At 42.2% G+C, this 13,877-nt stretch overlaps 4 protein-coding genes and 1 pseudogene across 4 annotated transcripts; 3 read left to right on the top strand and 2 right to left on the bottom strand.

Annotated features, from left to right (window-relative positions):
* Nucleotides 1–607: 607 nt before the first annotated feature.
* On the top strand, nucleotides 608–2,360 carry Prosalpha4T2 (Proteasome alpha4 subunit, Testis-specific 2). The gene is made up of 3 exons (XM_017072619.3): nucleotides 608–781; nucleotides 850–1,079; nucleotides 1,604–2,360. The coding sequence occupies exons 1-3, from the start codon at nucleotides 680–682 to the stop codon at nucleotides 2,028–2,030; spliced, it is 759 nt and encodes a 252-aa protein (XP_016928108.1). The 5' UTR covers nucleotides 608–679; the 3' UTR covers nucleotides 2,031–2,360.
* A 540-nt stretch (nucleotides 2,361–2,900) lies between these two features.
* On the bottom strand, nucleotides 2,901–4,628 carry LOC108008723 (T-complex protein 1 subunit zeta pseudogene; annotated as a pseudogene).
* Nucleotides 4,629–5,141: 513 nt separating this feature from the next.
* On the top strand, nucleotides 5,142–6,274 carry Ssl (Suppressor of Stellate-like). The gene is made up of 3 exons (XM_017072629.4): nucleotides 5,142–5,256; nucleotides 5,314–5,850; nucleotides 5,908–6,274. Exons 1-3 carry the CDS (start codon nucleotides 5,165–5,167, stop codon nucleotides 6,035–6,037), a joined length of 759 nt encoding a protein of 252 aa, XP_016928118.3. The 5' UTR covers nucleotides 5,142–5,164; the 3' UTR covers nucleotides 6,038–6,274.
* A 3,228-nt stretch (nucleotides 6,275–9,502) lies between these two features.
* On the bottom strand, nucleotides 9,503–12,314 carry Crtp (Caldesmon-related protein). The gene is made up of 2 exons (XM_017072475.4): nucleotides 11,436–12,314; nucleotides 9,503–11,035 (listed from the first exon to the last, which is right to left on the bottom strand). The coding sequence occupies exons 1-2, from the start codon at nucleotides 12,226–12,228 to the stop codon at nucleotides 9,594–9,596; spliced, it is 2,235 nt and encodes a 744-aa protein (XP_016927964.2). The 5' UTR covers nucleotides 12,229–12,314; the 3' UTR covers nucleotides 9,503–9,593.
* A 588-nt stretch (nucleotides 12,315–12,902) lies between these two features.
* LOC108008213 (uncharacterized) lies at nucleotides 12,903–13,646 on the top strand. Its single transcript, XM_017072002.3, has 3 exons — nucleotides 12,903–12,962; nucleotides 13,020–13,337; nucleotides 13,391–13,646. The coding sequence occupies exons 1-3, from the start codon at nucleotides 12,903–12,905 to the stop codon at nucleotides 13,571–13,573; spliced, it is 561 nt and encodes a 186-aa protein (XP_016927491.2). The 3' UTR covers nucleotides 13,574–13,646.
* The last annotated feature ends 231 nt before the right edge of the window (nucleotides 13,647–13,877 follow it).

Here is a 13,877-nt window from a genome sequence, read left to right as displayed (position 1 = left end):
ATTTTGTTTAACGGCGACTCAGGACCTCTTTAAGTAGGTTCAGGTGTTTAAGGTTGGCATACAAATTGAAATTTTCACAAAATACAGGCAAAACTGTTTTATTGTAATTGCCCCATTTAGTTGGCACATCAATAATCTGATTAAAGTGGTAATTGTTAATTCGCTTATGGCATGGATTATGCAGATTTACCTTTATTGCCGCTAATTTGATTATTTGTTGTATTTTATAGTGATTTAATTGCTTGAATGCCAAGTGAAAATTGTAATTGAAAATAAATACATTAAAAGCTGTTTAAAAATAAATTTGAATACAAATAGGTTTTGAATAAAAAACCACATGAAAAAGTACGAAATAATAAACTTTTAAATTGACGGGTATGGATTATACAATTAAAAATTTTAAAATACATTTTTTATTAGGTCTGTAATTTATGTATTTATGCAAAATGGCTTTAAGAAAAAAAATCGCAATAGTATTACAGCGCAGGAAAAGGTAATATTTTAAAATAATATTAGTTTAATGTTTATATTGCTAATAGAAAAATGGAATGTAGCAGACGCCTAAAAATAATAATAGTACATGTCTCTATGCTATTTTTGTCAGTTAAAAATTTCCACCTTGAAAACAACATACACAAATATTTTACCCAACTATTATTCCATATCAACTTTAAGTTAAATGGCTGAGCGGTATGATCGGGCGGTGACCATATACTCACCCGATGGCCATCTTCTGCAAGTGGAATATGCCCAGGAGGCAGTTCGAAGGGGATCCACTGTGGTAAGTCCTTGAAATCTGGCATTAACCGTTATTTAATCGGCGGAACCGGAAACGGAACCCAACGGAAGGTGGGTCTCCGCACCAACAACGCCATAGTGCTCGGCGTGGAGAAGAGGTCCGTGGGCGAATTGCAGGAGGAGCGAATGGTGCGCAAGATTTGCATGCTCGACGACCACGTGGCGTTGACTTTTTCGGGGCTCACGGCGGATGCACGGATCCTGGTAAGCCGCGCCCAAATGGAGTCCCAGAGTCACCGCCTGAATTTCGAGAAGCCAGTGACCGTGGAATACATAACACGGTGAGGAAAAAGGGTTTTTAAGGGTTTTTGGCTTGGAAAAAACATAGAACAGTATTAATCTGAAAAAAAATAGCTCAATAACTCAGGATACGCAAGAGTTTTAAGATCACTAATGTGAAAAAGAATGCAATTCGTATTTCGAAAGGTGTCCACTCCTAAAGACAGACTGTTAAATACTTTTAGACTTCTTTTTTGATTTGAGAAAATATTTAAATATATTTTTTTTTAACGTAAAAGGTATAGTCTATTTTGACTGTACTGAAAAAGTAAATAATACCAGTACCCAAGAAATCTCAATAGTTTAAAAATCACTTGAAACAGTGACTAAAAGTATGCAGCAAAAAAAGTACCTAATGTTCTTTTGCTGCCTACTTTTAGGCGTACTTTTAAAATGATTTTAAAGGGTTAACCTAAGGAATATCGATGTTCTTAAATGATTTTATATAGTGTTTCTTTCAGTGCAGGCCGCAGGGTGATTAGATACTCTGTTTATCCTTTTCCTCTTTCCATTTCCCATTTTGCAGCTACATAGCGCAGCTGAAGCAGAACTACACGCAGAGCAATGGAAGGCGTCCTTTCGGATTGTCCTGTTTGGTTGGCGGCTTCGACGAGGACGGCACTCCGCACCTGTTCCAAACGGAGCCCTCGGGCATTTACTACGAATGGAGGGCCAATACCACCGGTCGCTCCAGCCAGCCCGTTCGCGACTATATGGAAAAGCATGCGGAGGAGATTCTGGCCTCCGCCGACGAGCCCACGGCCATCAAGCACATAGTCCGCACCCTGGTCGGTGTGTCCTCGCTGACGGCCAGTCAAATGGATGTGGCGGTCCTGAAGTTCCGGCAGCCACTGCGTATGATTGATCGCAAAGTGCTGGTCGATCTGGTGCGGACCGTGCGCTCGGAACTGGAGGCCGAGGCGGAGGCCAGCAGGCTGAAACGCGTTCCCTGATTCTGGACATGGCCGCAGGGCGGATTCCTCGCACTTTCATGACCAATCAAATGTTAACCAGTCTTTTCTTTTTTCCTCCTCATCTGGACGATTCAATTTCGGCCTGGGAGTTGGGGAAAAGTAATCAGCAGGAAAAATGTGTAAAGGACGGCCAAATCACTTAATTTGTCTCGAGGGCGTATTTGTTTACTTTATATCTCGGACGAGATGGAGCGTCCGCTCTTTTCAGGCCAACCAAGTTAAAAAGTTTTAAGTGAAAATGGGAATTGAATTTGTAGTACAAAAAATAAGACAAGCGAGCGCACACGTGCAGAAAAAATGATTTTATTTAATTTGCCTTTGATTTCAGAGCAAACGTCATTTCGTTTGATATATTTCTAGTTGGTAAAGGGATTTTAAAAGATGCTATAGCTTTGGAATTTCAGTTAAAAGGCTGGTGTACTCTTTTTAGACAATTTTAAGTTTATTCAGTACTTATATACTATATATTAATAAAAGTATTTACAATCATTGGATATCTAAAAAATGGGACCTAGCCTTTAAGAAAGTATAAAAATTTCATCAAAATTCAGTAAATCTTACAATAAATAAAATATGTTTCTCAATTCAATAATTTTCCCAAAGGTATTGCGTTTATATCATATTTATGAATCATTCTTAAAAGTTTCTAAAATTCAAATGACCTAAAAAAAAAGTTTTAAAATCTTTTAAAATTTGAAAAATTTTAATATAAATTTTTTTTACGGTGAGTTGCATTTAGGATTTCCGGTACCTCCTACACTTTTCGTTCCCCAGACTATCATATTCAAAGTCAAAAGTTATCCCCTCCCAACTTCTTTCTAAATTCAAGTGCTTTATTCAAAAGAGGGCTTTAGGGATTAAAGGTATGAGCTTTTATTGAGGTATTCTCTGCATTTAACCCTTCAGAGAGGTCATTCCGGCTTGCATTATTTCATCGGTGAGCAAAAGATTGCCTGCAATAATGGAGCAGGATTCCAGGATCTGCCGCAGGACGCAGAAGTTGTCCACAATGCCGCTGGATGTGGGATCCATGGGTTCTCCACTGGCCAGGTCGAGTCCTACAGGAGATTCTTTCGCCTCCCGCTGGGCTTCTATTAGCTTGACATTGGTGTCCTGGACATCAAATCCACTGTTTGTGGCCAGGGTTTTGGGTATTACCAACAAGGCCTCGGCAAAAAGTTGAACTCCCAACTGGGCCTTTCCCTTAATGGAGTTCTTGAACTCCAAGAGTTCCTGGTGAGCTCTCATTTCGAAGGCTCCAGCTCCTGGAACCACACAGGAATCCTGGATGGCATTTCGAATGGCATGAAGACCATCCCGAATAGCGTCTTTGATGGCGGAGATCTGATGACGAGCTTGTCCGCGAATCAAGATCGTAACGGACGTGGGATTCCGGCAGTGCTCCACAAAGGTGTACTTCGTCTCGCCAAGCTGCTCCTCACGAACTGAGGCGGCGAATCCCAAGTGCTCCTCCTGCAAATCCTCCAGAGAATTCAAGGCCTCTCCGCCACAGGCTCTGACCAAACGCTCCATGTTCCTGCTTTTGGCTCGCCTCAATCCAAGGATCCCCTCTTTAGCCAAAGCTTCAAGAGAAGGCACATCGATGCCCTTTTGGTTGATGACCACAAATCCCTTTTGGCTGTCCTTACAAACTCGATTCTTTAGTTCTATAATCTTGTCCAGACGCAGATCGATAAAGCGGTGTTCCTCGGTGACACATTTTCCCAGCTCCTCGGCGCTTTTATAGCAAAACCCCGAGTTCACCGAGGTTTTCTCGAGTTCCAGGGATACATTGCATATCAGGATGTAGGCATCCTGAAGGCTTTTTGGCATATTCACATGGCGTCCACCGTGATCCAGAACTAAACCCTCTATGAGCTGGGTTTCTAAGGCCGTGTGCTGCAACATTTCCATGAGTTCAATCATGTTGAGATCCAGGATGTCACTTCCATCACCTCTAATAGCCAGGATGGCATTTACGCATATATCCGTGAGCATGTCAGCCAGGCCAGGATCCAACTTGCTCCTCAAACTGGTTCTGGCCACCGGAATCAGGTCTTCCCTTTTCAATCCATTAGGAATCCTGAGCGATTGGAGTACCTTCATGGAACGGTCCTTGGCCAGCATGATACCCTCCACTAAGATACGAGGATGCAGTCCCTCTGCGATGAGCAACTCGGCCTGCTTCAGGAGCTCACCAATCAGGAGCACCGTGGTCGTAGTGCCGTCTCCTAGGGAATCATCTTGGGCAGTGCTCGCTCTGGCAATCATGTTCGCCGTGGGATGGCGGATGTTCATCTCGTGGAGCAGCACATTGCCATCCTTGGTGATCTTGATGTCGCCAGCTGGGGAGACAAGCATCTTGGTGGTACCCTTTGGACCCAGATTGGAGGCCATCAGTTTCTGCAGACCCATTGCCCCAGCTATATTTATCCCGAGGGCCTGGGCAGCCCGCGCAATTTCGGCCTTGGGATTCAGGAGACTTACTGCCGACATGGTGGATGTTTTCTAAATTAATTTTTGGTTATATAATTTTCTGTATAAACTACCACTGACAGGCAACGTCAAAGTGACAGCTTTTTCTAAGCACACTATTATTTTTGATGTGTTGTATAACATTGTTTTAGTTTGGAAGTCTTTTTGAAGACTGTGTGCTTTGATAAATATTTTTCGCTATGATTTTCATCCCTTACCCAATTTGTTAATTTTAAATTTGAGAAAAATTACTCTAAAAACTTTGACTTTAGTACGAAAGCTTTTTGTTGACATAATAAGTCTTTCAAGTAAGAATCATTAAAATAATATTTTCAGCCTTGATGCTTATATTTGTTATATATATATATAATGGTATAGATATTTAACTTATACTTTCAATACCAAATTTGAATTTTAGAACTTAATTCCACTTTTCCATTTTTTATCAGTGTAAATTCAATGTTAGCTTTTTGAGACCATTTCCATGCTGTGTAAAGTGCATCTTAATAAGAAAACAGGTTAAAGGTTTAATTTATGGAAAGTGTAGGTTAAATTGCGTTATTACTGGTAGATTTTTAAGAACCGACAGATCTGTTTTAAAAGAGCTAAGAATAGTAGCCCTCGTAATGTAGTTGAACATGTCACAGCAGGCCTGGACATTAGATGTCACATCATACTGGACTCGCTTAGTTCACTTTTTTTACAAGCGCCTTTCCGACATGTCGTACAAGTAAGTAATCTTTTTTGTATAATAATTTTAAAGTTTATATCCCATTACGGCCCTTAGTAAGACCGTCGACTCGCTGGGTGATTACAGCTGGATCAGCTGGTTCCTTGAGGTCAAGGGCAACGGCTTCATCTGCCGCGTGCCCACTGACTTCATAGAGGATAAGTTCAACTTGATTGGTCTGGAGTTCCAAACCCATACCATGGATTTGGTTTTGGAACCGGAGTACGACAAACATAGATGGAACAACGAGGTGTATACGGCGGATGCGGAGCAGCTGTACGGCATGATCCACGCCAGATATATTCTATCGACGGGCGGTGTGGCGGATATGTGTCTAAAGTACGAGAGGGGTGACTTCGGATCCTGTCCGAAGGTCTACTGCAAGGGTCAGAGGACCCTGCCCGTTGGCCTCTCCGATCAGTGGAACCAGTCCTATGTGAAGATCTACTGTCCGCGATGCAACGACATCTTTCAGCCCAGATCTCGTTGTGGACTGCTCGATGGAGCCATGTTTGGGACCAGCTTTCCGCACATGTTCTTCATGCAGCTGCCGGCCATGATGCCTTCTCCTCCCCAGGAGAAGTACGTGCCCCGGTGAGTAGTTATTATATCTTTAAATCACAGATTATACTTATAGTCCCATTTTTTCAGTCTGTTTGGCTTCCATCTCCATAGGAATGCCCTGGTTCCACCGGGATCACCTGAGCAGATGCCCAAGATTCAAGGATCCTCCACCAGCCAGTCCACTTTCTTATCCTCAACCAATCAGATGCCACCATAAATTTTTTACGACCCTCTTTGAAGGGAATGCAGGTTTAACTCTTACTTTTAACCCAGGGAAAGCACAAATGTTGGTCTGATGTCTTGTTGTTGCAATTAAACGGATTCCTTATTAGTGCGTTGATATGGCCAGGTATTCTACACTTATATTTACACTCACTCTCTACACTGAACACAAACAGATCCTTTAAAGCTATGGCCATATCAAGCACTTGGAATGATTAAACACGTAGCAAAATGAAGAGTCCTTTTCATTTATAGGGGTAATCATCTGGGTGTTTCGAGACTAGGGCAACTTTAAGCAGCCTTCTCATCCGCTTAGGATTAAATAGTTTGCACTGGGAGAAAGTATTCAGAAATAAGTTCGAACTAATAACGAATATATTGAATAGAAAATATTTTTTACTCTTGTAATCAAAATACATAAAAATCAATCAAACTGAAAAAAGAAATGTTTTACTTATTAAGCCGATATTATAACAAGCTGTCGTGTTTTTTTAGGAACAACATTCCCTTGGATTCGATTATCTAATTGTTTTTTCAAGATTTGTTTCTAAAGATAAATGCCCTATAAGGATTAAGAGTATTCTAAGAGATAAAAGTAATATAATACTTTATCTTGAGTCTTGTGTTCACTGGATTGCGCAATCAAAATCCACTTGCAGCACAACCTGCTAAGCCGATAATGGGAATTACTCTGAGCTGAGCTGGGGCGTCCTGCGATTCCTACGATTCCTGGAGACCTGCGGGTCCTGGCAAAAGGAGTCGGCTCCAGTTTCTGTTTCCACTGGCATCCCCAATAAGTCATGCCTTTATTATTATTTACTGCCGCCCTGGCGCTTTTCAGTTTTCAGTTTCCGCGCCACTCGACGCATTTTCCCCGTCGAGTGGCGAATTGTGCCTTTTCTCCTTTTCTACTTTTCTGCCTTTCGCCTTCTCTCAGTTCTGGCACTTTTCACACTTAATTTCATTAAGTAATCTTTCATACTGCAGCTTTTATTGAGTTTTAAACTGGCAGACCGTATAATGAGTATGGCGGGTGAAAAACTGGAGAAAGTGTACGGGAGAGTGCCTTTCAAAGGGAAGTGAACGTTTTGTTTTACATTACAATTGAGCCGGCAATGTGTTTTTGCTTGTTGTCTGCGGATGGCTTCTCCCTGGCATTTCCTTTGTGGCTCCTTGGCCACCTGTTGGTCCATTGCTCGGCATCATTTATTCATGGCATTTAACCGAACCACACCGAAATATAGCAATACCACTCTATTTTTTTATATATTTATACAATTTCGTAGGGGATTCACGTTAGTCCTGGGTGGATAAACAAATCCGTATGCTGTTCTAGTAAACAAAGTACTTGCATTCGATTGGAAACTCCGCTCCAAGCTGGCGTCTCTATTCTTTTGCCAACTGTGTTTTCAAGACTGGTCGAATATTTGATTGTATCGCTGCAGGCTGTGCCGTTTCTATATGGAATGGATGTCCATCCACCCAGCCACCACTCAGTTTTCTGAAACTTGTTTTTCCGAGTTCCGCAAAAGCTTACCACGGAAATATTATTGTGTGCCGGCTTTCCAAAATATTTTTGGACTCCCTTCGCTGGACAAACAATAAATACAATTCCAACGAGGCCCTTACAATTTCAGTTTTATGAATGATTCAAGGGAAATGTTAGTACGAATTTAATCCGCTGTGGAATAGAATATAAACAATAACATTTGGGGATTAGTTTTTCACCCTTACTGTTGTGTTTTGCATTTATCTGTGGGTCTCAACTTAACAAAGGTACATTTATTCATATTTAATCCCCCATTTCCGGCTGTAAAATCTTTTAACTTGTTTCATTTTCATTTCCATTTATTTGCTAACGATTGAGATATTTGTCTAAAAAGGGTTACATTTATATATTCAAATTAATAAATACAAAAATGAACTTCACTTTAAACGCAGTTATTCAGAAATTCGGTTGTGAAATAATGTCCCTTATATTTTATAAACAATAGGTTGATTTTTCTTGCTAAACTTAAAATAGTTTTCTTACTAAATTTTTAAATTGCAAAAATATTAAAAACCAAACATTGAAATTATTAAACAATTACAATTTATATAGAGAGCTTTAAGTCATTGTGGTATTAGTTGTAAGATTTAAAGTTATCGTGTTAATATCTTGACTAGCTCTATAGATATATGTTTAATACTTGTTGTGCTTGGATTTTAATAAAATTTAAAATTAATAATAAATACAAAAGTTTTTTATAGGAAGATGAGCTTACAATCTGTAAGTTACCATAAACCTTTCTCTTTTTTTTTTACTATTACTAACTTTATAAAATGGGCCTGTACTCCCCAGTTCCGATGCCCATTCAAATTAAAATCCATTGTTCCAAGCAGCCCAAATTCAAAATGTTAATGCTTCATTATCTTTTAGCTCTACTTTTCATCCGCACTTTTAAGCAGTTGAAGTAATTGTTGGGCTTTCTACGATGAACCCAGAACCGGGCGACTAAGCGATTCAGCAATTTATGGTTAATGGCACTAAATTGGTTAACTTTGGCAGGCGGCAACTTTTTTAAAACTTGCCAAAGGAGAGGAAGAAAGGCCGGTTCCGTTAATTTGGAGCTGAGCGGTCGACTGGGCTCCTAAGCGCCGGCTGATTAACCCATTGGGACAGGATGGAACCGGCAACGGATGGCTGAGCTGCTCCAGAAAGGGGACCCCCGTAATTATCCTGATGAGATTGGCCGTAGGAGCTTTGGTTTCCCGGGGTTCGTCAGCCTGGTTAGCAGTTCAAATTAAGTTACGGGACATGTCTGACCGGTAATAAGCTAAATGAAAACAAAAAAGGATGTCACTCAGTGTCGCAAATTGATGAAGATGGAGATGGAGATGGAGATGGAGGAGGATCTGGTAACCCAATAACTTTGGCCACGCATTAATTGGAATTTATGAAGCTGGCCACTCTGCGCCGGGGACTCTGGGCTAAACAAAGCGCGTAATGTCAAGTGGAAAGTGTCCCGGGAAAGGGTTCGCAAAGGAAAAGTGCAAATAGAAATGGAAAACTGGCCAAGGGGAAGTCAAGTCCTTGTGCGCCAACTTTAAGTGCTTTTAAAAAACCATTAACGTCACTTCCTTGACTGTCAGCCTCTATACGATGAAGCTGCCTTTTTGTTTTCTATGTTTGTCTTAGGCGAATGGACAACAAATAAATTCTTGAACCGTAGATTTTGGCAAATCAAGTCAAAGATTCTTTGGTTTTTTGATTCTTTCTTGGCATTACCTTCATTTTCTTAACTTTATGTGTCTATTCGATGAAGCTGCCTTATTGTTTTCTATGTTTGTCTTAGGCATTCACCAAATTGGTTCTTGAAACGATAAATTTGGTAAAATCAAGTCAAAGATTCTTGGTTATTTGGAATCTTTCTTGGCATTATCATCATTTCCTTGACTGTCTGTCTCTATACGAAGCAGCTTCCTTTTTTTTCTATATTTATCTTAAGCGAACGGACAACAATAAGTTCTGGAAACGTAAATTTTGTTAAAATAAAATGAATATATCTTGATTACTTGGATTTCTTCTTGGCAGCTGGCTGCAGGGATCCAGATCCCCAGGTTCCCGTGGGATTGGGTACGGGTGCTGGCCTATCATTACCAGTTGGTGGGGGTTTCACCACGGAACTAGCCCTCTTAGAACCCCTTTTCACTCTGGGCCTCACTGGAGGCTGGGACTTAGGCAGAGGAGGTTCAGGAGGAGTTTTGGTTTCAGGTGGAGTGGTCTTAGATGGTTTGGTCACTGGACTTGCAGGTGGAGGTGCACCCCTCAAGCTAATTTTTGACTCCTTGGCGGAGGGAGCTGGTTCCGGTTGGTTATGAGCACTCATTACCTCTCTGGCAACACTTCGAAAGGATGGTCGTTCCCTCTTGGCTAAATCCTTTGGCATGGGTGGCAGCTTCATGGACTGCTGGCTGATCTTCCTCTGGTTATCCAGTGGATCGTTGTGGATCACCTGCATGGGAATGGGACAAGCGCCCACCGTTGGGGGATCCGTATAGCAAACATGGCGGTCGTAGTCAAAGGAATCCTGGCTGTCCGTCGCGGGCATCCCCCGGCGATGGAAGCAATTGATGGGACAGGAGGCCACACAGGGTGAATAGGGCTTCTCCACCTCCGCCAGCTTCTTGATCTTCACCGAGTTGCAGTAGATCTGATGCCGGTCGGCCACCTGCTCCTCGCGGCACATCTCCCGCTGCTCGTACTTCCGGTAGGCCAGCTCTGCCTTCGAGTAGAATCCCGGCCAGCAGTAGTCCCTTAGGCGGCTCCTCTTCACAATCCTGCCCTCGGGTCGCATGTCCAGCTGGTTCTGCCGCTCGTAGCGCTCCACGGCGGTGGCGATGGGATACAGGGGTCGTCCCACCTTGCGGGATTCCTCCATGATCTGGACCGCCTGCTCGAAGAACTTCTTGTCGTCCTCCAGGTAAGGATCCTCGTTGCAGGCGGCCAGGTTCATCAGCTCGGCGCGCCTCTTCTCGAGGAACTCCTCCCGCTGGCCAAAGAGCACGTTGCGCAGATCCTCCTTGACCTTGTCCCTCTTCCGCTTCTGGGAGGCCTCGAAGTACCGATTCGCCTCGGCGTTCTTGAGGCGCCGTGCCACATGGAAACGCTGCAGTTCCCTCTCCCGGCGCAGCTTCTCGGCATCCTGTTCCCTCTCCTTCAGCTGGTAGGCCCGGCGCTCCTTGGCAAGCATCTGCAGTTCGCACTGCCGGCGGTTCTCGTCCACCTGCGTCTCGAAGGCATGGCGATCTTCCGCCTGCTCCTGCCGCTCCTCCAGCTTCTTCTGCATCACCTTTTGCACCTGGCTGACGCGGAGCGCCTGCTCCTCCCTTTCCTCTTGCCGCTTCTGCCGCAGCTGCTTCACATGGCTTCCGTAGCGGGTGTTCAGGTTGCGACTGGCCACGATATAGACGCAGTTGCGCCGGTCGTCGATGGCGTCACAGATCCTTTCATCTGTGGGAGATTAATATTTCGTTGATATTTATAAAAGATTGTTAAAATTGTGAAAATAAAAAAAGATTTAAGTGATATATAATCACAAATTTTGTTTTTCAGCTTACTAGATGCTCAAGAATCTTATTGGTTTTGATGTTGCATTCAAGAGAATGCTTTAATAAACAAGGATTCTGAGATGGAGGATGGCAAAGTGGGACAAACTATGTTTGGTCCGTTTTTAAACCTCAATTACATGATTTTTGGTTAGTAAATTCTATAAAGACATTCAACAAATTATTAGCGGTAGAACAAGATATCCTTTTGTGAACAGAAAAATTTTAAACGGAAATTGTCCATCAAAAAATAAGATCGTTAAGAATTAATCATAATTAATCATAATTTTTATCAGTATACTCACGCTCAGCAATCTCGGCCTTCTCCTGGATGGAATCCCGATGGGCCTTGCGGTAGAAGGCGATCTTGCGGGCCTTCTTCTCCTTCAGAGCCTTTTCCTCCTTGTCCTGCAGGCACTTGTACTGCGCCCGATCCACCTGCACCTCGAAGATCCTCTGCTCCCGCTCGGCCTCCCTGATCTTCTCCCGCTGCTTAATGTCCTCCCGCATGAGCTGGGCATGCTCCTGGTTCTTGGCCGTCTGCCTGGCCACCTCCTCCTCCTCGGTGGCATGGCCAAAGGGCACCAGAGCGGCAGGACACAGCTCCTCATCGGCCTGCTCCTGGGACCGAGCTGCATCGGCTATCTCCTTGTTCAGGGCCTCGTTGTAGCTCCTCTGGTGGATCATCTCGCTCAGGAGCAGGGCCTGGTGCAGAGCTCTTGGTCCGGGTTTCAGTTGTTCCAATAGATTGTTGGCCCGGATGATCCGCTGCTTGCGCAGGCGCTCGTCAGCCAACTTGGTGTCCACATCCTTGACCACAGCCATGGCCTCTTTGTTCTTGGCCCTCGCCGATTTCTTGACCTTCGGCACCGTGGGATCCGAGAACAGGCTGCACAGCAGATCGTTGCCGTCCTTCAGGTACTGCCTATACCTTCGCTCCTCCTCAACGGCCTCCAGCTGGGCATGCTTCTCATCCTGGCGAGAACGTCCCTGGATTGCCGCGAATCTCTTGGCCGAAATCACCACCGGATGACGCGTGAAGCGCTTCCTCACAAAAAGTCCATCCGGACCTACCTCTTTGGGCTTACACACATTCATTTTGGCTGTGGCAACATGTAATCCCAAAAATGTGCTGTGTGATTTGTTAGTATGCAAATTTGAATATAATTTAACTCTCAGTCTACTGAGTTCTCACCAAATAACTATTTAATTCCTACCGCATTAGAAGAACATTACACAAAGCCATTAACATTGTTAAGGGTATTCAGTTCCATTTCCAAAGAGATGACCTTATAAATTTTTTTAAAAATCATTGCAAGAAATTAAAAGTTTTAAAATTACAAAGGATATACAAAGTATGCGTTGCTAATAAAATACGTGTTTCCAAAAAAAAACGATAAATGGATGGTTGATTGATTGTACTCAGTCGAGGATCACTTGGATGCTTAGATTGAAAACACTATAGAGTTTTTAGTATTTCTATAAAATTAAAACCCACTGTTGCGCAATAAATATTATTATTTTTACAAATGGAAAACACATATGTATAATACCGTCAAAATATTTTATAGGGACATTTTTGTATAAGTTGGTAACTGAACACCCTTGTGGTATAACTTTCCGTTTGATTGCTTTTTGTATAATAGCTATTTAAATATTTCCTGAAAAGTTTGCGTAACTCCTAACGTTTAATGGCACATTAACGATATTATCAATATGTTATGTTAACCAAAATTGTCAGTATCTCGACAGTTTTTTAATGGTACTCAGCCATGAATCACAAGATTGTTATTTTTGGAGGATTGTTGTTTGCGGCTTTTCTAGCCTGTAGTGTACGAGGAAATGAGTGAATTTTTATGTATATTATAGTTTAATACTTTTTTTCTTAGGAGGCTCCATTTGCTAAAATGACAAATGCCGTCTGTAAGTCGTACAACAAATCGTGGGTTGTTATTCATTATTGCCGCCTGAAGGCCTTTTCTCGAAACAAGACTAGCTTGAATGTAAATGCCACGTTTATTGAGCCAGCCTATAATATATCCCTTCATATGAAGATGCTGAAGAAGGCCAGTGGATATAAGCCGTTTTTATTTGATTATACCTTCGATGCCTGCGAGTTTATGAAAAGACGACACCAGCCCTTTGCCAAGATCGTCTGGAATCTGATCAAGGATGTTTCGACAGTGAACCACACCTGTCCTTATGTGGTAATATTGCCTTTCGAGAGTCCTTACCCCAATTTAATATAATGGATTTGCAGGGCTTACAAATGGTTAGCGATTTCCATCGGATTGATGTTCCTGTTGGTCTACCAACTGGAGAATACTTACTTTTACTGGATTGGATATTTGATGGTAAACCACAGTTCGCTACAAATGTTTATTTTACATTTGAAGAGGATTTATTTACAAAAAAAACCAACTCACGGAAAGAGGCAAAATAGGTTCTCATTTAAAAGCCACTAATTTTTAAAATGAATTTCAATAAGAATGCCACAACAGGCTTAAAAATATAAAAGTGCTTGAAAGGTCACAATTAAAGAAATTAAGCGTATAAGTATTCGACTTGTTTTAATTTATATTATTTCAATATTGATGTTAAGCTGCAAAAAATGTCATGATCATTACCATATTCAGTGCAAAGATTGAAATAAAATCATTCAACCAGAAAAAAAGTCATGGGAAACATAAAAAAAAACAAGCTTAAGCGACATCAAAAAACCTCTTCTGTAGAGAGTTCAATTCCGC

This window comes from Drosophila suzukii, chromosome 2R, assembly GCF_043229965.1.
Source record: "Drosophila suzukii chromosome 2R, CBGP_Dsuzu_IsoJpt1.0, whole genome shotgun sequence".
Taxonomy (NCBI): domain Eukaryota; kingdom Metazoa; phylum Arthropoda; class Insecta; order Diptera; family Drosophilidae; genus Drosophila; species Drosophila suzukii.
Note: the sequence above shows the minus strand (reverse complement) of the source record. Positions and strands in the feature narration are given on the sequence as shown.